This window comes from Sceloporus occidentalis, unplaced genomic scaffold (assembly GCF_023333645.1).
Source record: "Sceloporus occidentalis isolate IW3139 unplaced genomic scaffold, rSceOcc1.0.p SCAF_1, whole genome shotgun sequence".
NCBI classification, from domain to species: Eukaryota; Metazoa; Chordata; class Lepidosauria; order Squamata; family Phrynosomatidae; genus Sceloporus; species Sceloporus occidentalis.
The window spans coordinates 216,501,423-216,524,429 of NW_028316981.1; the positions used below are offsets into that span (position 1 = coordinate 216,501,423).

General features: G+C 41.4%; 1 protein-coding gene across 6 annotated transcripts in view; it reads left to right on the forward strand.

Moving 5' to 3' along the window:
* LOC149323400 (rap1 GTPase-activating protein 1-like) overlaps nt 1-23,007 on the forward strand; it is a 76,077-nt gene that overhangs the window by 16,248 nt on the left and 36,822 nt on the right. For 5 of the 6 annotated variants that reach the window (XR_016274160.1, XR_016274154.1, XM_089488895.1 and 2 more), the window contains exons 2-9: nt 188-244; nt 7,092-7,185; nt 10,792-10,827; nt 14,114-14,161; nt 15,757-15,795; nt 19,787-19,978; nt 21,652-21,755; nt 22,709-22,787. Coding sequence is in view for 4 of the 6 variants with exons in the window: in XM_089488895.1 (XP_089345021.1) it covers nt 10,810-10,827; nt 14,114-14,161; nt 15,757-15,795; nt 19,787-19,978; nt 21,652-21,755; nt 22,709-22,787 (480 nt within the window). In the remaining 2 variants the exon portion in view is untranslated. The remainder of the gene's footprint in view (nt 1-187; nt 245-7,091; nt 7,186-10,791; nt 10,828-14,113; nt 14,162-15,756; nt 15,796-19,786; nt 19,979-21,651; nt 21,756-22,708; nt 22,788-23,007) is intronic. The other variant, XM_089488898.1, reaches the window with a different exon arrangement.

Consider the following 23,007-nt stretch of genomic DNA (forward strand, 5'->3'; position numbering starts at 1 on the left):
AAATTATAATGATATAATTACAAAAATAGATAATTATAAAATGTTTAGAAAATTTATAAAAGCACCTAGTATGTTATCCTTTTTAGTCTCTTTTGTTCTCACATTTACAACATTGAGAGTGGTTTTTAATGTTTACTGACCGGCTAGGTATACATTCTGCCCACATATTCTGTGCTTCTTTCTCTAGATGTAGAAGTACTGGTTAGAAATGTGAGGACTTCTGGGATGAACAAGAATGTTTCAGGTATTCAGAAAAGGTTTTGCATTATTTATTTATTTTATTTTAGGTAATCCTATGAAATTTATGGGGTCACTATATGTCAACGGACGACTTGAAGACACATTTATACCCTGCCTTTCACCAAAAAGGCTCCCAGGAAACCTTGTCATTGTGTGCCTTCAAGTCGTTTCTGACTTATGGCGACCCTATCGTAAGGTTTTGTTTGCAAAATTTGTTTAGAGCCGGTTTGGCATTGCCTTCCCCTGAGGCTGAGAGCATATGACTTGACTAAGATCACTCACTGGGTTTCATGGCCAAGCTAGGAATCAAACTCTGGTCTCCAGAGCTGTAGTCCAACACTCAAACCGCTATGCTACACTGACTCTCAGGGCACCTTAAAATATTTAATTTGACACTTTGCTATCTTCAGGCTTAGAATCTAAGTAATACGGGGTGCAGAAAGAAAAGAGGATGGCAGATGTTGGCTCCCCTTTTCTCTTTGACTTTTCTCTCAAAGAGGCCAGAGCAATGGCAGTTGTAATAGATGGAGGGTCTCTCACCAGCTGCTGGGCCAAGGCATGATGGATCTGTTCCTGGTGGATCCTCTCTTCTCCAGAGGCCAGAAGAGTGGCAGTAAGAATGAAGGGAAAGCCTTGTTGTACTTGGAAAATCAGAGTTCTACATGGTGAAGGGAACTAACAGAGGAACAGAAGACTGACCTCTGTAGACTGTCACCATCAGCCCTCCAAGGGTAAGGAGGAGACCCTTCCCTCACCTGGATTGGGCCAAAAGCTATTGCTGCTCTGTAGGTTATGAGTTGTGAGGCAAAAACACCAAGTTCTACTCTCACTTTTGCCCTGCCATATTCTAGTCCCTCATATCTGGACATCTAGTTTGCATATTATGCAAATTATTATAATTTGATGATGCAAATTCAACATATTGTCCCCATCTTCAAAAAGGGGAAAAAAGAGGATCCCAACAATTATCGTCCAGTTAGTCTGACATCAGTTCTAGGAAAGATTCTGGAGCAGATCATTAAACAGAGAGTTTGTGAACATCTAGAAGGCAATGCCATAATCACAAAAAGTCAACATGGGTTTCAGAGAAACAAGTCATGCCAGACAAATCTAATCTCTTTCTTTGACAAAATTACCAGCTTGGTAGATGAAGGGAATGCTGTGGATATAGTATATCTTGATTTCAGTAAGGCCTTTGACAAGGTTTCCCATGACATTCTTGCAAACAAGCTTGTAAAATGTGGGCTAGACAAAGGAACTGTTAAATGGATCTGTAATTGGTTGACCGGCCGAACCCAAAGGGTGCTCAACAATGGCTCCTTTTCATCCTGGAGAGAAGTGACCAGTGGGGTCCCACAGGGCTCTGTCCTGGGCCCAGTGCTATTCAACATCTTTATCAATGACCTGGATGACAGAATTGGGAGCATACTTATCAAATTTGCAGATGACACCAAATTAGGAGGAATAGCTAATACCCCAGAGGACAGGATCAAGATTCAAAATGACCTAAATAGACTAGAAAGCTGTGCCAAAGCTAACAAAATGAAATTCAACACAGAGAAATGTAAGGTATTGCACTTAGGGCGGAAAAATAAAATGCACAGATATAGGATGGGTGACACCTGGCTGAATGAAACTACGTGTGAAAGGGATCTAGGAGTCCAAGTAGACCACAAGTTGAACATGAGTGAACAGTGTGATGCGGCAGCTAAAAAGGCCAATGCTATTTTAGGCTGCATCAATAGAAGTATAGTGTCTAGATCAAGAGAAGTAATAGTGCCACTGTATTCTGCTTTGGTCAGGCCCCACCTAGAATATTGTGTCCAGTTCTGGGCGCCACAATTCAAAAAGGACATTGAGAAACTGGAGCGTGTCCAAAGGAGGGCGACAAAAATGGTGAAGGGTCTGGAGACCATGCCCTATGAGGAACGACTTAGGGAGCTGGGGATGTTTAGCCTGGAGAAAAGAAGGTTAAGAGGTGATATGATAGCCCTGTTTAAATATTTGAAAGGATGTCATATTGAGGAGGGAGCAAGCTTGTTTTCTGCTGCTCCAGAGAACAGGACCCGGAACAATGGATGCAAGCTACAGGAAAAGACATTCCACCTGAACATTAGGAGGAACTTCCTGACAGTAAGGGCTGTTCGGCAGTGGAATGCACTCCCTCGGAGGGTGATAGAGTCCCCTTCCTTGGAGGTCTTTAAACAGAGGCTGGATGGCCATCTGTCAGGGATGCTTTGATTTGGATTTCCTGCATGGCAGGGGGTTGGACTGGATGGCCCTAGTGGTCTCTTCCAACTCTACGATTCTATGATTCTATGATTCTATTAATTGTAGCATTTTTTCTACCATTATGCTTCACCCTCAGGAACAGTACCAAGCTAAGAGCTCTTGTTTTTCTTGTTTTTCCTCCCAGCTGGTGTGAAGAGAGGGAGGCTTCCAAGTAGCCCCAGAGAGTAAAGAGACTCCTTTTATTCTCTCCAGGCTGTTTGGAAGTGAAGTTCCACTGTGCTGCCTAGCCCTAGGCTCAAGCTGCTAATTCAGGGCCTGAACAGACAGGTCAAAATAAAGCTGCTTTGGGTCACTTTGGAGGTATGCTGTTTAAATGACACACACATGTTAAGAGGCTGGAAGCTGCACCAAAGCTTCACTCAGGTCCTTAGGACTAGAGCATGGCTTTGGCACAGCTTCCAGACTCTTAGGATGCATGCATCATTTAAATAGCATACCTCCAAAGTTACTCGAAGCAATTTTATTTTGGCCTGTCTGTTCGGGCCCACAATGACCAAACAACACAAGGCCATCTCTGCTTGCTTCCTTTCCTTTCCTTTCCTTTCCTTTCCTTTCCTTTCCTTTCCTTTCCTTTCCTTTCCTTTCCTTTCCTTTCCTGCCTTCTGGGCCTGTCTTGGAAAGTGGAGGAGGGAATGGAAGAATAAGGTGACAATGCAGTAGCAACTGGAGTCTGCAGGGCAGGATGAGGCTCTTCTTGCAGTTTTCTCCTTCATTGCCACTGTCACATTTCAAGGCACCCATCAGTGTGCTATAAAGAAGAAATCCAAGATATACTACTTCAACTGGCCCAGCCAGATGGGACATTTTTGATTCCCTTAATCCAGCTTTTTCCAGGACTAATGGCAACCCTTAGTTTCACCACAAACCTACTTTAGCGAACTTCTGCCCTTATGGTAGACTTTCAGATGAAACTTTCAATGTGAAATCTCCCCACGTCAATCATGGAGTATTAAGTCAGTTAAGATTATGTCATCTTCTTTCAGTAACCTAAGCTGGGAATTTTCCACTCCTCCTCTTTCCATGTTTTTCATCTCAAAACAAAAACCCATCAAGGAGGAAAGACAGAAAAGTTGCACAGTGGCTTTTGGTGGCTGGCTAGGAGCTATCCAGCTGGAAGCATAATTTTAGCTACCTTACGTTCCACATGGGGAGAAAGGCGGCTATACATTTTTATATAAAAACCAGCAGCTCTAATTAGTTTTATACTGTTTTATTTGACAGGACTTTCAGAAATGCTGAAAATTGTCCATTAAAAACTGCAAGTGGCCCTACTGAATTACAATCCCAGGATATGTGAAAAGGTAGTCAGTCAGTCCCAAGATATCAGAAAAAGTAGTCATATTGTGGTTGTGCTCAAACTTAGAAGCTCCACTAGCCAAATAAAGCATCAGTGAAAAACCAAAAGGTTATACCAAAATGTTACCTTTATTATTTATTAGTGTTTAATGTTGCAAATTAGACATAATTTTAACCAATAAAGCCACATTCTGACAGACAATACCATACAGTATAGTGGGACAAGTTAGTTTAAAAGCTATTGAACACCAGTGGCATGTTGTCACCCATCCTGCATAGTGATCAGCTCCTACACCAGAACTCTATCCAAGGTACACCTTGGCCACCTTGGGTTATGAACCAAAAGCCAGCAACCTCATGAGTTGAGATGGTTGGCTTCTGGGATTTGCATCTGGGTGACAAGTCAGCTATTTTTATTTGAAAGAGAGCCAGCATGATGTAGTGGTTTATGCGTTGGACTACAGTTCTGGAGACCAGGATTTTAATGTGGCCTTATTGGTTAAAAGCCCTGGAAGCCCACTGGGTGACCTAGGGAAAGTCACACTCTTTCAGGATCAGAGGAAAGCAAAGACACCTTCCCCACAACAAATCTTGCCAAGAAAACTCCATGAAAGGGTTGAAGACCTTCCTCTTCAATTTGCCAGATTAAATTGCTGAGTGTGCCTAAGGTGGTTGAGAAGGGTTTTGATAAGGATTTTGTTTTTAATATAGTAGTATAGTATTTTAGCATTTCATAGTGTTGTGTTTTATTGTCCATTTTTGATTATATATGTCTGACATTATAAATAAACATTGTTATAGGTTCACCATAAATCAGAAATGTCTTGAAGGCGCACAACAACAATAATTTTTATCTTCTCAAAGTATTTTATTTTATTGTATTTATGTGATACCTTTCTTTCAACATGTGATACAAAGCAGTTTACAACAAGGCTAAAACAAGATGGAGCTAAAAACCTGGTTGTAAAAAAGTTAAAAATCAAACAGACAATCATATTAAAACACAAGATGTTTTTAAGCCCACATTGCTCTGCAAGCTATAAACCATATAATTTGCATAAACCAAAAATGAGTAATCTATGTGAATGATTTATGATGGCGTAGGTTTTTTTATTTCTGTGCTCATTTGTTCTAGATCAGTCATTTACAGGTTTTCCTTGTAAGGAGGTTTCTTGGAAGACTTGATTGCTCCTTGTGCTGCCTCTGCTTTGCCCTCTTTCCTTAGCGTTAGGGAGATACAGGGATGGGAAAGGCCAAGCTGTCTTAGGGTGCATCTGCACTGTAGAAACAATGGAGTTTGACACCAATTTAAGTGCTGTAGCTCTACCCTATGGAAACCTGAGGTTGGTAGTTTTACATGGTTTTTAGCCTTTTCTGTTAGAATGTTGGTACCTCTCAGAACTACAAATCCCAGGGTTCTGTAGGATGGCAGCACCATAGCAGTTAAGTGGTGTCAGACTGCATTATTTCTACAGTGTAGATGCAGTCTGAGTCGTCACACAGTGTTGCTGTCAATGGAGGGGAAACTCTCAACATATGTTTCAGGCTAGTCCACCTGAAAATGGCAAGTCATGCTTCCTGGTTTTCTCTATGTAAATAGGTCCCAGCTTTCATATAAAAATGGATGAGTCTTTTTATTGTTTTGGCCCTCAACTCCTAAGAGTAGCTGCCGGTAATTCCCATCACATCGAGGCATTCTGGAAGCTGTCCTCGTGACTTTAGAGGCAGGGATGTAATTTACTGTCCGTAGCGTTACTTCTCTTGTTCCTTGTTACCATTACTAGGGAGATGTCTGCTGTTATAATGGGCAAGATGCATGTATATTAAAAGTGACTGTATGTCTGGGGTAGGTAAAGTATGGATCCGGGGCTGCAAGTGGTCCTCAAGCCTGGTTTTGCAGCTGAGTGCCCTCAGATCACCCTTTTCTGGTGGAAAGGGATGGAGGGTGGATTGTCTTTTCGGGAAACTCCAAGAGTGGCCATTTGTCTTTTTATAGGGTTGCCATGTCCCGGGGATGGGGGCGGGATATTCCCACTTTTGGACCGTTCTGCACGGTCCCGGTCCAGTTTTGGTTCTGTCCTGGGTGCCCCCCGGGTTTTTGTTAGGGCACCGCCGCCGCGGCACCTTTAGCCGCTCTTACTTGCGGCCACTCTTCCTTGCCACCGCCGCCGCCACCAATGTGGCTGTACCTGCGGCCCCTCTTGCCACCGCCACCGCCGCGGCTTTCGCCGCAAGCCCGCGAGCCCCCAGAGTTCTGCGCGGGTGCGCACAGGGCTTAGTGGGAGCCTGGAGCTCCTCTGGTTGGCTGGCAGGCTGGGCTGACCAATAGCGGAACAGCCCGCGCCCTGCTTCAGGAGTCTGTGACTCCTGGCAGGGGGTGGGGCTGTTCCAGCTCTCTGCCCCCATTGGCCGCCCATCTTAAAGAGGAGGAGCTCTCGTCTGTTTACTCCCCGCGGGCCAGCGAGGAACTTCTGAGGAGGTTGGAGGCAGCGGCGGGCAAGCAAGGGCAAAGGAGGGCAAGGGGGAGCAAGAGAGGGCAAGGGGGAGCAAGCGGAGGCAAGGGAGAGCAAGCGGGAGCAAGGGGGAGCAAGTGGGGGGAATATTATTGTTATTAGGAGGCGGCTCCACAATTGCGGGGTCCTCCAAGGCCTCCGTGAGGCCGGGGAGGAGGAGGAGGCCGCTTGCCACCGTGGCGATGGCCACGATGACGGGTGGCCCCCGCGCCCCTTCCCGGCCTGAGAGGAGGCTGAGGCTTCCTCCCAAGCTGGGTAGGAGGAGGAGGACAAGGTTTTAAAATGTAGGACCTTTTTTTTTAATTTCCTGGCCAGGAAATTAAAAAAAAGGTCCTACATTTTTAAACCTTGTCCTACATTTGTCCCGGTTCGGAGGTCCTCAGGTATGGCAACCCTACTTTTAAATAGATTGCACAATCCTGCTGCACTGGTTTGACATTTTGAAAATTTGCTCATTTCTCAAAAGCACAAGTGGATTTTTGGGGGGATTTTTTTTTGGGGGGGTTCCTGATAGTAAGAGCTGTTTGACAGTGGAACACACTCCCTCAGAGTGTGGTGGAGTCTCTTTCTATGATGGTCTTTAAGCAGAGGCTGGATGGCCATCTGTTGGGTGTTCTTTGATTGAGATTTCCTGCATTGCAGGGGGTTGGACTGGACTCTCTTCCAATTCTATGATTTGTTCAAAAAAGCCAAATCAAACCATTTTATTATTCTTTAATGCCTATTAGGTCTGGCTTCCTTTTCTTGCAGGTTATCTGATGAGGCAGAGCACTGCATTAGTGACTTAATAGAGTCGCCCATCCAGGACCCTCAGACTGCCCTTAACCCAGCAGTTCAAAATAAGGTAAGAAGCTGTGTTTGCCTGGTGTCTCTCCGGGAATTTATTCATTTTAGCTGCACTGAGTTGTCATCTGCATTCCCACACAGCCAATGTGTGGTTCCTATGGTTCAAAATAAACTCAGGATAATATAAATACACTTATTTAGTTTGTATAATTGATCCATCTTGCAGAATCCTTTTTTTTGCCTGGAAAGTTTCGGTTGTTTTGGTTATTGTTGTTGTCAACTGCCATCAAGTTGACTTTGACTCATGGCAGCCCTATCTATGAGAGAACTCTAAGTCCCGCTATCATCAACTGCCATGCTCAGGTCTAGCACATTTAGGTTGCATCTGTACTGCAGAGCTCCAATCTGGGGCCCATAACAAACTACAGTCTCCAGAATTCCATAGTCTTGAGCCATGGCAGTTAAAGTGATGTCAAATTGGATTATTTCCTCCCTTATACCAAATAAAAAAAGACTTACCTTTTGCTCTGGATTTTCCAGGAAAATCTGGAGTGTTCTGAAGCGATGCCAGGTGGCTGTTTACATAGTGTCCCAGTCTTCCACCTGGCACCACTGTCACCAGTGGTGCAAGTCTTTCCCTTTGAGATCACAGTGAAACACTCAGCCATATAAGTGACGCTGGGCATCTTGTTATCGATCTTAGAGGGAGTTATTTGCATCAGTGATGGGGTGGGGGTGGGCAGCACAGTGGAAAGCATATAGACAGTGTCGCTCCAGAATGTGGAGGTAATGGAGGGAATTTGGGGTAGCTCTGAGACCAGAATAGCCAGGGAGCTGCCTGGAGTATTCTACCGTGTAGGTGTAGACCTCCCCTTATACACTGATCAATGATCAGAAAACTGAGTTATCACATTTCCTGAATACAGAAAATTTTGTCTTTTGCATTAAGGAGAACTCAGTTAGAATTCCATTTAATGCCTTGGCGCTAAACGCATGACAGAAGTAGAGTTAGCAAGTACAGGGATGTATGTGTGTAACACCAACCACATGCCTTCACTTAAGTGTATGCAGAGGACTTTGCCCCTGTAGTATTACAACTAATTGTATATCTGGTGGACAGTGGTACTTATTCCTAAAGATGATGGATTTTCACTGTTTAGTGGGCTTCCTATGGATGCTGCTTCAATCAACAGAATGCAGAATAGCTGGGGCTGAGTATAAGGAGTATCTGCCCAGTGCCAGCCACTTTTAAAAGCTGAGTAGCTGCCAGTCAGGTGTCAGTGAGCAAAGGGATGGGGAAGGAAAGTGAACAATCTGGAAACGGTGGAAGGTCTGGAAACCATAAAGCCCTATGAGGACAGACTTAGGGAGCTGGGTATGTTTAGCCTAGAGAAGGTTAAGAGGTGATATGATAGCCCTGTTTAAACATTTGAAGGGGTGTCATTTAGGAGTTTATCATACCTGAGGGCTCCCGCCATGCTCCTGTTGCCCCAGCATCATCCATCTGCAACAGGAGCCTCCTGGTGGGATTGCTCCTGGCGATATTAATGGGGAACACTTCCGTTTTCATCATAGAAGTGTTATCGTAATTGTTTTAAAAAGAGAGCTTTTAAAATCATGGATCAAATCATTATTTAAAAAGCCCCCCTTTTAAAACAATTATGAAAACGCTTCCATGATGAAAACGGAAGCACTCCCCTTTAATAGCACCAGAAGCAAGGAGGCTCCTGTCGCGGATGGATGACGCTGGGGCAATGGGAGCATGGCAGGAGCCCTCAGGTATGATAAACTCCATTGAGAATGGAGCAAGCTTGTTTTCTGCAGCTGAAGAGAATAGGACCCTTAGCAATAGATGTAAAATACTGAGATTTCATCTCAACATTAGGAGGAACTTCCTGACAGTAAGAGCTGTTCAACCGTGGAAGATGCTCCCTTGGAATGTGATTGAGTCACCTTCTTTGGAACATTTTAAGCAGAGGCTGGATTGCCATCTGTGTGGGTTGATTTTGTATTTTTGTATGGCAGAAGTGGGTTGGAGTGGATGGCCTTTGAGATCTCTTCCAACTCTTATGATTCTATTATCCTTCTCCTAATTGGTATAATATCAGTTGATGTAATCATCCGGACTGTGGATTTACATACCAGACACATGGCACTTTTTAAAGTGTGTCATTCTCTTGTCAGCTAGAAATATCCACTGAAGCCTGTTTCTATAGATATACCATTTCAGAGGAAGAATCTAGTGTTCTGGTTAAGTGGAAAATTTCCAAGCTTTTGTAGAAACTCTTTTTCAGTCCAGCAGTGGAGCAGAACCTGAATAATAAATGAACAACTGAGTAGTTTAGTTGTTTGTTTATTTTAAGAAGTTTAAAGCTTTTAAATCATGAGATGTTGAAATGTGCATATTCAATATTTCCAATCTGGTATCTGAGTAATGGATGTTTATGCAGTAGTAAACCTATCCAGGATTAGCTGTGTTGACCATAGAGTAAAATACAATAACATCTCAAATCCACAAAACAGCAATGCCTTTATTGGGCCAACCAAAATGCACAAAATATGTGATGCAAGTTTTTGAAGTTCCACTGGCTTCTTCATCAGACAAACATGTTAAAATCATACAGAAGAAGAAGAAGAAATGATGTTAGAGTCACAGGCCTACATTTTGTAAAGATGTTGTTTTTGTTGTTGTCAGTGAAGATGGTCTGGAAGGGATATCAAAGCAGGCAGAAACCACTCTTCTCTTTGGCCATGTGGGCTCTGAGAGACACAGTCATAAAAACCAGGCAATAAAATTTAAATTCCATTAGCAACAGAAAAAGTAACTTCCTTTGTAATCCATGTGGTTTCTGTCCTGGGTGAAGTTAATCATCCCTTTCTTGGGCAGAGAACGTTGAATTTCTCAGGAAGCCTCAGTACTTTTGCATCTGGAAAAAACATGTAGATGCTGTATAGGTAAAACCTATCAAATGCAGTCCCAATAAAAGTTTTCCCTTTGTTGGAGGTAGAAACCTCAAAGAGTTAGGTCCTAGTCCCTTGGCTCCCTCTTCTTTAGGATTCCCCTGTTGCAACTAAAATATGATATCCTCAAACCCAGAAAACATATCCAGAGTTAGCTGTGTTGGCCATACAGCAGAATACAATAACAATCCAAAATCTAGTACTATCTTGATAAAATGTAGGTCTGTGACTCTTAACATCATCATTTCCCCCCTCCTCCTGTATGATTTTTAACTCCTTTGCTTGATGAGGAAGCTAGTGGAGCTTGGAAAGCTTGCAAGATGTATTTTGTGCATTTTGGGTTGGCCCAATAAAGGTTTCACTATTGTGCAGATTTTGGATGCTATGGTATTATGTAATAGTTTCATCCTCATCTGTATTTCTGCAGCAGTGAAGGTCAAGAAGTGACCTTCTTAACAACAATGCCAAGAGGCAAAATTTTATGGCAGACCTTGCAAGTCTGGAGGATACAAAAGAAAGAATCATACTTGTAGAATAATAAATTTTGTATTCTTCATACTTGCACAAAACCTGCACAATACAGATGCAGAATACTGAGCACAATATTAAAATTATAACAGGATTAAAGGCACATTTTACTAATATGTCTTAATCTAAAATTTTAACTTCAAATGTGTTTCTTATTTCATATTATTCTTTACAGGCAGTGGACTTATTTGAAATGATTGAAAAAATGCAGGTATGGTTTGCTTTCTTCGTCAAGCCTTAATTTTTGTGGAGACAAATCCCTTTCTATGCATTAAATGCTTTATTTTATTGTTTTGCCATTCTACCTTTGCAATCTAATAACTATACCCAAGCCCCTCACTCCTGCACCACCAAACTCTTTGTTCTGCATGTTCTCCTCTGCATAGGTATCATGTGGCCATGCACTTCTGCTCTAATGCTTTTCTATTCCACCTTGTGGTAGTCTACGTTTGGGCTTTTCACTGGCTCCTCTGGCTCTCCTGTGCAATAATTATAATGTTATTTTTGTTAGTTGTTTGTGTCACAACAGTGTTATATTCAGTGATATACAGGAATTACGATTTACAATTATTATTATTATTATTAACCTTTATTTATAAAGTGCTGTAAATTTACACAGCACTGTACATGCAATCTTTTTAATTGGACGGTTCCCTGCCCTCAGGCTTACAATCTAGAAAGACACGACACAAAAGGAGAAGGGAGTGGTGGTGGGGAAGGGGCCTCTCTAGTAGGATAATACATATAAATACATAGCATCAAATAGCAAGTGACAATTATGCAATGCCTGGGAACACTTCTCTGAACATTAGTAACAAGTAACATCAGTACAAAAAACATTGCTAAGGTTTCTGTATGGGATGGGATGGGAGGAGGTCAATAGGTGTGTGTGACACCTTGAGTTTCCGCACCAGGTGGCAGCAACCCTAGTGACCCCACTGCTGCTGCCACAACCATCAGTGTATGTTTAGCCACACAGTTCCAGGATAGCAATAGCAAGTACACTTCTATACCGCTTATCAGTGCACTTAAGCACTCCCTAAGTGGTTTACAATGTGTAAGCTAATTGCCCCCCAACAATCTGGGTACTCATTTTAGTGGCCTTGGAAGGATGTCAGGCTGAGTCTACCCTGAACTCCTGGCTGAGATTGAACTCACAACCTTGTGGTTTGTGAGTGAGTAGCTGCAGTACAGGCATTTAACCACAGCACCACCAGGTTCCTGCAGTTGGTCTTTTCCTCTACTGTCCAAAGGTGGACGCTAAAAGGTCATTGCTAGTTGGCCCAGGAAGCAATTGAAGCCCAGACTAGAAATTATGCCCAAGAGTCTCTGGTATGTTGGTTAAGTGAGAGAACCAACATTTATCTATACCAAACTCTTGGTTTAACATGAGAACTGATGATTATTTGGTTGTTAAAAGCATGAAGCAACATGTCCAGCACTTTTCTGCTGTGGAGTTGGTGTACTGAGCAAAAAGGTGCTTCTTTACCACCTGCAATGCCTATTTGAGTTTTTCACTGTTGTTCAATCCTGACTGGTTTTGCTGGCAAACTTTCCTCGTCATTTATCTCAGTCTCGGAGGGTTACACTACTCATGATAACATATCCATGGGTAGCCATGTTGGCCATATAGAAAATTACCATATCATCCAAAATCCACAAGACAGTGATACCTTTATTGGGACAACCAAAATGCACATTATAGACATTGCAAGCTTTCAAAGCTCCACTGGCTTCTTCATTGGGAAGAGGTGTTAAGCATGGAGGCTTCCCAAGATATTCACTGTTCTCTGCCTAACAAACAAGTCTGTGGCCTTGCAAAGGATTTGACACAAACTGGATCTCAAAGGCAGCAGCTTTCTGTCTTGAAAATGGAATTTATAGTTAGTCTCCTAGACTGAATCTCCATCCCAGCACACACATGGGCAGAAGATGGAGGGGCCCGCTTGTATGAATGCCCTTCCCTACCAACTACATCTTGACTACATGCAGGACTATGACTAAGGATCTTATTGCATGGCTTAATATCCATCTTAAGCCTTAATTGAGGCTGCATCCTGATCTTATCAGAAGGTTTTTGCCACCAAATCTGCTGCCTGAATACATACTGGGTGCATCCCAGTTTTCAGGAGCATTCCTCGTGGCTTTTTCCAGAGCTGAGAGTTTTCCAGCTTAAGAAAAGGCTGCCAGAGCATTCCTGGAAGCGAGGATGCACCCAGGATGTATTTGGGTGACAGATTTGGTGGCAAAAACCTTCCCATAAGATCAGGATATAGACTGAATTAAACCGGATAGAGGTAAAATGGATTATTAAGCCATGCAATAAGCTTGTAACTTTGTCACTCCCCCCCACCCCGATGGTTTTCAACATCTTTTTGTGATGAAGCTCGTGGAGCTTGCAAAGCTTGCAACATCTTTATTGTGCATTTTGGTTGATCCAATAAAGCTATCACTGTCCTGTGGATTTTGGATGATACTGACTCTCACAATGTTCATCATTTACTTTCCCCTCAAAGCCAAGCTTTTCTTCCACAAATCAACAATTCAGCCTCCCTACCCCCCACAATGTAGATTAGGATAACAGTTTGTGGGAGATAAATAGTTACAGTCCCCTATAACAAAGTCCATGGTCCCAATACAGTTGTGATTCAGTTTTCCAGTACTGGCAGTTTGGATGAAAAAATTGTACACTCATAGTGACTGAAGCAGCCCTGATCTGCTGCATTAATTTCTGCTCCCTCAATAATCTTTAACTCTCAAGGAAGCAAGAGGATGAGAAAGCAAATAAGGTATATGGGAAACTCTTCAGATGCCTTCCTGGATGCTTTGAATGGAAGCACTTAGAAGAAGAAAGATAACATCTTGGCATCTGCATAACTCTCTGCATGCCTGGAATTTAGCTGGTGGTTATGCTTGGCAGAGCATGTAAAGTGATTTCATCTTTCGGGTGAATGGGGAGCCACATAAAAGTGTATTTGTTAACAAGGCAACTCACTTGCTCTTTCCTTTGCCCTTTCCTAAAGCAACATAGATGAGCCAGAATCGCAGTGGATGGGAAATTCTGTCCTCCCCCCCCCATGCAATTATTTTGTAGGTCCACCTGTGTTTCTGGCCGGCTTGCTTGTTCTGCACACTGAGTGACTGTTGTTATCTCTGATGGCACAGCCCTGTGTGTGAGGAATGTGTATTGTAGGCACAAGTCCCTTTGCTATGAAAACAACAGAGGTGGCCGTTTGTTTTGTTTTGGCAATACCTTTTAGTTAATTATTAGGCATAAAAGTATGACCATAACAAATTCTGCGTACTTTGGTTTTTCTTGTTTAATTTTGGCTATATACAAGCATGGCCCTTTTAGCTTTAGGAATATTGACCCCCTCCTACTGAAATCTGTAATGGTGGCCCAGGGGAATTGGGAATCATGACATAAGATGAAGGGAAAAGTAGAGAGAATGAAATTGGGCTCTGGGTTTTTAATCTTTTTCCCCTCTTTGTTCTAGAAAAGTCGTTTGGATGAGCAAAGGTGTTCACTTCCAGCAACACTCAAGGTCAGTTCAGCTCTCTGGTTACCTAAACTGAGATTGGTGTGCAAAGGCTGAACTGAGGCATGCAATTATTCTGGCTGTGTAGCCTAATCCTGACTGTGTTACTTGTTCAGTTGCATACACTGGAACAACACAGAAAGATCTCTTCCCAAAAATTACTGTCTTTATATTGGTATGCAAAAGGATCTTGCAGTGCCTTTTAGACTAACTGAAAGAAAGAAATTGGCATGAATTTTCCTAATAGTCAGTCTACTTCCTCAGGGGTTATTCAAATGGTGAAAATAATCCAGATAGAATCTGGGTTGAATCTTTGTTGTTCACATGCATTTCGAATGCACACAAGTAAGTTGGGGGAGGGGTTGCCCAAAAACCCACTTAACCTGGTATAATCGATATCAGGCTTTCCCCCGGGGTTTTCTAAAAGGTTTGCATTCTCAGTTGTGTGACTGATGTGCATAGACCTGGGATAAACAGGGATAAAATTCTGCATGCCTTGAACATGTTTCAAATACATGTGCATCATCAACCCCATCTTTATTTGAGTGCTGACATGTGCAAGCAACACAACTCACAAAGATGCGGATAGATGTGGTTCCATAGTTTGAATAATAAACCTGGAGTGCGTGAATGAAATTTTTCGCACACGTGCTAAAAACAACAACTTGTGAATGACCTCTGAAATACATGTTTTGGTAGGAACAATCAAGAGACAGACCTATATAAGCCACTTGGGTATGAGAATGCCAATTCAAATTCAAAACCTTGTATGTATGGAGATGAGGTGGCAAGTACAGTTTTAACTATGGTCGTTGGGGGACAAAGGTAGGAAAAAATGCTGTTACAGTATTTACAGCCAAGGAGCATAGCTAACCATATGAATGAGTGGGATATGATGAGTGGGTCAAGGGCTCCCTCATGAGGATGGGAATTAGATAGTGTTGAAATGTGTGTAGTGTTGGTCATGTCTCACATGGACTTTTTAGAACACGATGTTGTAAAAATTACACATCTTACTAATCCATATTTGTTATAGTAAGTTATACTTATCAATATATTTCTTCTATTCTTTCTCATGTATTATTTCTTATTTAATTGCTTTCTGTCTCCTTTTCTTGTTTTCAAACATTCTGTACCAAATTAATTAAAAAAAACACACAACAAAGAACGATAGTGCCAATTAAAAAGGTTTTTAATAACCACAGGGCTCTAAAAATGGTTCTTCGTGGGAGAGCTGACTAGGAGCCACAGCTCTGGCATGAAACAAAAAGACTGTTAACTCTGTGACTGCTTTTTCCACCTTGATTTTTCTCCCTTAATATTACTGGAAAGAAGCGGGGAGGGATCTCTTTTGGCCCAGAGCTGAATTGGCTCCGTCTTGTTAGGCAGAGGGCATTGTTCAGCTCTCCCTTTTCCAGGCATTGTAGTAGCAAAGATAATGGATGGGATGGGAGAACTGAGGACCAGAAGATGTTGCTTTCATTTTAGTTCAGAAAGTCTCCCAGGGCTGCAGGCAAGTGGACAGATACAACTCGGGAAGCCCACACAGGACAGTGTGCATCTCTAGCTCTTATCAGCTAATGGTCTTTTTGTGATTTCAGAGAGAAGAGGAGTACATCCCATACCCCAGTATCCATGAGGTGAGCCACAGCAAAACAAACTATGGGTTTTGAGTTTGTGTAAGTGAGGAAAACCTAAGTACACATATTTGCAAATGCACACACGCACACCAGATGTCAGTTTGAATGCATGGGAGGTGTGAATATGTTGTGTGCCTCCCAAGTTGTTTCCTATGTGGTCCTATCATGAGCTTTTCTTGGCAGGATTTGTTCAGAGGAGGTTTGCAATTGATTCCCTGATGGCTAAGAGCATGTTGGGTTTCATGACAGAGAGGGAATCAAACCTGGTCTCCAGAGTCCTATTCCAACACACAAAGCATTAAGCCACATTGATTCTCCATTGTTGTTGTGTGTTTTTTTTGGTAATTATATACTTATAATTTCACAATTATTAAATTGATTTTACTAATATTATGTATTTTTAGTTGTAGTACAACACTCAAAGCATTACACCATACTTGCTCTCTGTATATGGGTAGTGCTCTAAGCCCAGCCTTTTGTTTTAATCAGATCTGGCCCCAGTTATTTGGGCTGGCTGAATGAACAGGCTCTGCTGGGGCTGTTCAGTGTGCTTTAGGAAAAGGAAATGAAAAGGAAAATAATAATAATAATAATAATAATAATAATAATAATAAATTTTATTTATATTTCCCGCCTCTCCCAATGGATTGAAGCGGGATTACAACCATAAACACAAACAATAGCATATCAATAAAAATACAATAAAACAATAACGTCAACTGGAAATTAGAATGTAAAACAATAATCATCCTTTAAAATACACAATTAGACAGTTACAACCAGAAGTGGGATTTTTATTAGATTCTTATAAAAGGTCAGATGGGTAGGCCTGCCAAAAAGGCCATAAGACAGATGCCCATGGTGAGGAGAAAGGAATAGGTGCCTGATAAGAAAACTACCACTGTGGGAGCTATTGTTTAAGTGTTGGATTAGAAGTCTAGGAGACTAGGGTTCAAATACTCACTCAGTCATGGAAACCCACTGGGTAACCTTGGGCAAGTCACAAACTCTCAACTTCTCAGGAAGGCAATGGCAAACTCCCTGAGAATAAATCTTGTGGGTTCTTCCTGTGAATGAAAAGAAACTTTCAATGACCAGATTAATGCTATGTGGCAATACAAGAGTCATGGCATTGTGGAATAGGGAAAGACAAAAAATGGAATTAAGTCAGTTTGTTAATGCAATTAACCATGGTGTGATAAGATCCCAAGGAAACCTTTGGGTAGGGTTGCCATAAATCAGTCAACTTGAGGGTGATAGCATCAACAACAACAGCAACAAGTACTACACTGTTAGGGGTCAGCATTTTGAGGTGATTCATTAGAGCACATTGCTCCGGTTCCAAAAGAACTTTAAAAAACCGCTTCCCCAGCTTCCTGTGCATTGCAAATTATATTTATTTGCTAGTTATAATGATAAACTTATAATAATAAAAGGGATGTCTGCCTGAGCTATACTTCCAAGACCATGGAACCTAGACACTCTGAAACACAGCATTTATTCCAGAGGAACCTATGTGTGTGTGTGTGTGTGCGCGCGCGCCTATATGCAACTTTTGTTCTCAGTGTTCTTTCCACAATTGATAATTTCTATAAAAGTTAATAGTTTATCCAGCAGAACTTTCCATAAAGTTACATGAGGAGCTTGCCAATGAATTTATGTGAATTCCAATCAACATAAGAGATAGATGGATGCCAAATTGTACATCCAGCTTTGACAGCTGTGTACTTTGGCTTGAAGGTATTGAGGTATCAAACTGATGCTACACAAAGTGGTATTTACTCTTTTATGAATATTTACCTATTGCTTCCTAGTAACAATGTTTTTTGGATAGTTTATAACATTAGTTGAGAAAACATGATTTAAAACATGTATAAATTGCCAAGAAAACCCTATGATAGGGTCTCCCTAGAGTCGTCTTAAGTTGGAAATGATTTGAAGGCACACAACACACATGCACACATCATACAGTAACAATTTTGAGCACAAAAATGTCAAGTATAATGGTGGCATGGTGCTTTGAATGCTGGACTATGACTCTGGAGACCAGGGTTTGATTCCTGGATCAACTTTCAGAGACGTGTGTGGGCCGCTGTGGGGCTGTGCACGCACTTCCTTGGCGCACACGTATGCGTGCTCCTGTGTGGCGTGTGCATGCTGGAAGTCCCACCCCCAAAAGCCCCACTCCCCACACCAGGTGTCACAAAGTTTGGGTACACCACTGTCTGGGTGCTATTATTGTCAGATGCTATATTGTTGGCAATATGGGGAAAATGGCCCCTTCTGTGCCACTTTCCTGCAGGGCAGGGCAGCCTCACAGTCACTTTAGGGACATTTAATTGTCAGGCCAATAATTCTATTTGCCAACAGCAAATTTACAATCACATGACCTCAAATATAGGAGTCTATCGCATTGACTTTGCTCCTGCAATAGACGTGGGATATAACTTTAAGAAGACTGATCTTACTGCATTTCCTCTTTGCTGGGCAGTACGTAGCCTGTATTCAACCTGAGCTTCTGTTGCAGCTTTTCAAGAATGGGAAAATCCTGTTCTTGAAAATATGCGAGAGAAGCCTGGGTTGCATATGGGCTGCATACTGCCTTGCGACAGGAAAATGCTTACTTGCTAATTAGCTTACTTGCTGTTCACCGCTATGATCTTTGGAACAGCGGTATATAAATAAAACAAATTATTAATTAATTATTATTATTAAATGCGATAAGATCCACTTTCATAAAGTTACATCCAGCATCTGTCGCGGGAGCAAAGGCAATGCAATAAACCCCATAGAGTAGTATAAGGTAATAATAACATCTCTCTCTTCTCATTCTAGAAAACTCTACTTCCTTTATCCTTCCATTCTTTTTCTTTTCTCCTTTATTTTCATACCATATCTCATCCACTTACTCCACCCTTCCTTTCATCACTCCCTTCATCACTTTTCCTTTCTTTTCCATACCTTCTTCTCATTTACTCAAACTTACTTGAAGGATGTGTGTTATTGTTTAAACTTTGTAACCTGCCTTGCTGTTTTAAAAAGTATGAGTATACATATTTTAAAATACATTTTAAAAATAAATGCAAATATGTAATCAAACTTTTTATTATTATCGTATTTCTATACAATTAACAACCACTTTATAAAAATATTTAGTCATAACATACAACATAAAAAAAACATAAATCACATATAAAATATTTATATGTAATATATCATAACAATGTAATGACACCAGTAACACCAGTCACAATTACATCCACTTTCTGTCCAACAGTACTTGTTCTTCTCTCCTCTCAGATTAATGTGATCTTTTGCAGAGCAAAACTTTCTGGAATTAATTTCAAGCAATTCCTTCTACTAATTCCCTCCCTAGTATATAATATGATTACAGAATTTAAAAATGCTGCACAAAGTAATGGAAATCAAATGAAATAGAAAATAAATTTGTTAGTAAAGATTTTGATTCTACCGTATATACTCAACTGTAAGTCGACCTCATATATAAGTCGAGGGTAGATTTTGGGGGCAAAATCTGCCCTTGACCCTTGGCTAAAACTTGGGGACATGCAACAAGGGATCTAAATGATAAAGCAAAGGAAAATGCCAAAGAACCTATAATATAATGGCAGGCTCACATTAAAGGCTGAATGAAAGAGAGAGCAGAGGGAAGTCAGTGCTTTCAGGACAGATTCCACTCTTGCCTTTCACCAGAGGATGGTTCACTTTTTAATAAGAGTTAAAGTATAGTATTTACACTGACCCATGGATAAGTTGACCTAGGTTTTGGGAGTCAATTTTTTGACTAAATTTTCTAGACTTATACACAAGTATATACAGTAGTCCAAGTGTGTGTGTGCTTGTGAAACTATAGGCTTGATTACTCTTACACTTAATTTTTGCAAGCAGACCAGATCCATCTTGATTCCCCACTTGTACTAGCCTTGTCTGGTCTGCAGATGCAGGACTACTCAAAGTTTTTTCTTAACAGATATTACGGAGGGGATGGCCTTACCCCCTTATTATCTTACCCCAGTTTGGGGGCTACTGGATCGAAGGGACTTCTCACAGCCTGCCCATCTCAGGCCCAGAATTGCAGGACTTGCCCTCCCCTTGCAGTGGCAAAGTGAAGCTGGAGTGCGACCCGACAGCCAAGCTCTACCGGAAGCACTTCTTGGGAAAGGTAAGAGAAGTCCAATAGTTCTTTAACACCTACTGTAAACCTTCCTTTCTATGCTTTGACTTGTACATGGTTTGCAACAAGTTCACTCCAAAAGCAAATAACTATTGAAATGGTCTGGAAACCACCAAGCCCTATGAGGAGTGGCTTAGGGAGCTGGGTACATTTACCCTGGAGAAGAGACAGTTAAGAGGTGATATGATCACCCTGGTTAAATATTTGAAGGGATGTCATTTTGAGGTTGGAGGAAGCTTGTTTTCTGCTGCTCCACAGAATAGGAGCTGGAGGGATCAATTCAAACTGCAGGAAAAGGGAGTCCACCTCAACATTAGGAAGAACTTGGTGACAGTAAGAGCTGTTAGACAGTGGAAATCACTCCCTTAGAGTATGGTGGAGTTTCCTTCTTTGAAGGTTTGAAAACAGAGGGTGGATGGTCATCTTTTTGGGGTGCGTTGATTGTGAGTTCCTGCATGGCAGAATTGGGTTGGACTGGATGGCCCTTAGGTTATCTTCCAACTGTATGATTCTTTGAAATAGCAATTGGGATGACTGAAACAGCGATTGAAATAATTAATGGAAAAGTTCATTTCCACTGTTTAAAAGATAAGAAGCTTTACGCTTTAGAATACCACAGTTTAAGGATCAATCCAGTGGTCTTACTGTACATGCAAATCAGCTGCCACTAAGCCACTAAGCCATTGGAACAATTGTTGTATTTTCTGCATGCTAAATCCTGGGGGTGAGGAGAAATTATACATTGTAGAAAATACACAAGCAATGTAAATATGGCTGATAACACAATGCTCACACATTGAGGGGGGAAATGGCTTGACAACCAAGGCTTTACCCTGATATACCCTCTTGCCCCACAAGAGATGCAGCGATCCCCCAGTGCTCCAGGAAGGCTCCTTGTGTTAGTTCAAGATAGTGTAGTTAGTAAAGTTAGTTCATGATAGTGTAGAATTTGGGAGGTTGAATATGTGTCCTGACACTGTCAGAGTTGGAGATGTCTGTCTGTCTGTCTATCTGGTGGCACAGTGGTTAAATGTTGGTACAGCAGCCACGATGTGAGTTCAATCCCGCCAGGCTCCAGGTTGATTCAGCTTTCCATCCTTTCGTAGGTGGGTAAAATGAGTACCCAGCTTGTTGGGGACAATTGGCTTCCATGATGTAAACTACTTACAGAATGCTGAGTTCACTATGAAGCGGTATAGAAATGTAAATGATAAATGCTTTCTATCTATGAGGTATCTTATCATCTTTCTACCTATTAATGTATATGTATACATTTTCTCCTTGCTGTGAAAAAGTCATTGTGAACTGTGCAGTTTTCAGAGACTATTCACAGTTCAAGAAAACAGCATTTTCTGCACAGAAATGTTTTCCATGCAGAAAATTGTGTTTTACTGAACAGTGAATAGTCTCTCAAAACAGCACAGTTTACAGTGACTTTCTCACAGAAACTTTCCATGCAGAAAACCATTTTCTTCATACCCAAAACTGTGCATTTTTCGCACAGAATAAGTTCAGAACGGCAAAGATTTTCACCCATGTTGGATTCTCCTAAACAAGTTTTCTCAAAGCTCAAGAAACCCATTTTGGACTATTTTGAACATATTTTTGAATATTCTTTCCATCCCAAATATATAGTAATGCTAATATCTTGAGTTTTTCAGGAACATCAGAACTTTTATGCCAACGATGTGGCTCTTGGCTACTTGGTCCTTTCTGTGAAGTATGAACAAGTTGAAAAGCAAGACAACCTCCGCCTGTTGTTGAGGTAAAACTGCTCTTTGGTGAAAACCTCCATTATGCTAAATTATTATTATTATTATTATTATTATTATTATTATTTCTATCTCACCTTTGCCTGAAGGAATCAAGGCGGGTTACAATAAGTTTAAAATGAAATACATAAAAATTCACAAGGCAATGAAATAAATCTGAATTAAATCCCTATCTCTATCCCTTACATAAATTAACATAGCACTATTAAAATTATATTAAAGGTTACATTAACAAACAATTATAAAAATATGAGTGGTGTTTTGAATAATAACACTGTGAGGCATCTCTCTCTCTCTTGCTGAAAAAGGGCCCAGTTGTTTCCATTTGCTAATTTTTAATATATTTATAAAATATATAAATATGCTAATTTATGCTAATTTTTCATATATTTATGAGAAAAAAGATTTCAAAGCTGCCCATAAATTAAAATAAAAATTAAAACCTTTGATGGGAGGTTGCCATCAAAATACTTTGGCAAGCGCATGCCTTCAATTTGTCTCTTGGTGACTGCTCAGGGAAAGTCTTCAGTGCTAGCCTTGTATAAGTGTTGTTGTTAATTATTTTGTGTCTTCAAGTTGTTTCTGACTTGTGGCAACCCTAAGGCAATAATAGTAATAATAATAACCTGACTTTCTTCATGGATTGAGGCGGGGGACAACGACAAACTATCATTGGGGTTTCTTGGCAAGATTTGTTGAGAGGAGGTTTGCCATTGCCTTCCCCTGAGACTGAGAGAGTGTGACTTGCCAAAGATCACCCAGTGGGTTTGGCACACTCCTGATAGATGAGGTGACGCTGTGTTGAAGAGCTCATAGTGTGCTCTCCCCTCCAAGGTCAGTTTTGAAAGATGATTTATGTGAAGACCATTGCATTGCAAAAACTAGAGACGTTTGTCATTTGTCTTTTATCTTTTTTCTCCTTGTTGTTACTGTTGGTTTATGTCAGGGGTCGAAGCAGTACCAAGCATGACTTGATTCCTATTTCCTGCCTGAATGAGTTCCCCAATGCTGTCCAAATGTCAAAGGTATGTTGCTAGCTCAGTACTTTTCTATTTCTGTCTCTCTCCTTGGCCTGTTCTGCACGGGCGTAAAGTGCGTCCTGGGGACGTACTAGGGTTAGGGAAAGTGCATGCCTTACGCACGCACCTAACCCTAGTACGTCCCCAGGATGTACAAAATGGCGGCACCCTATACACATAGGCACCGCCATTACGACGTCACGAATGCACCGCCTCCAAATGGGGC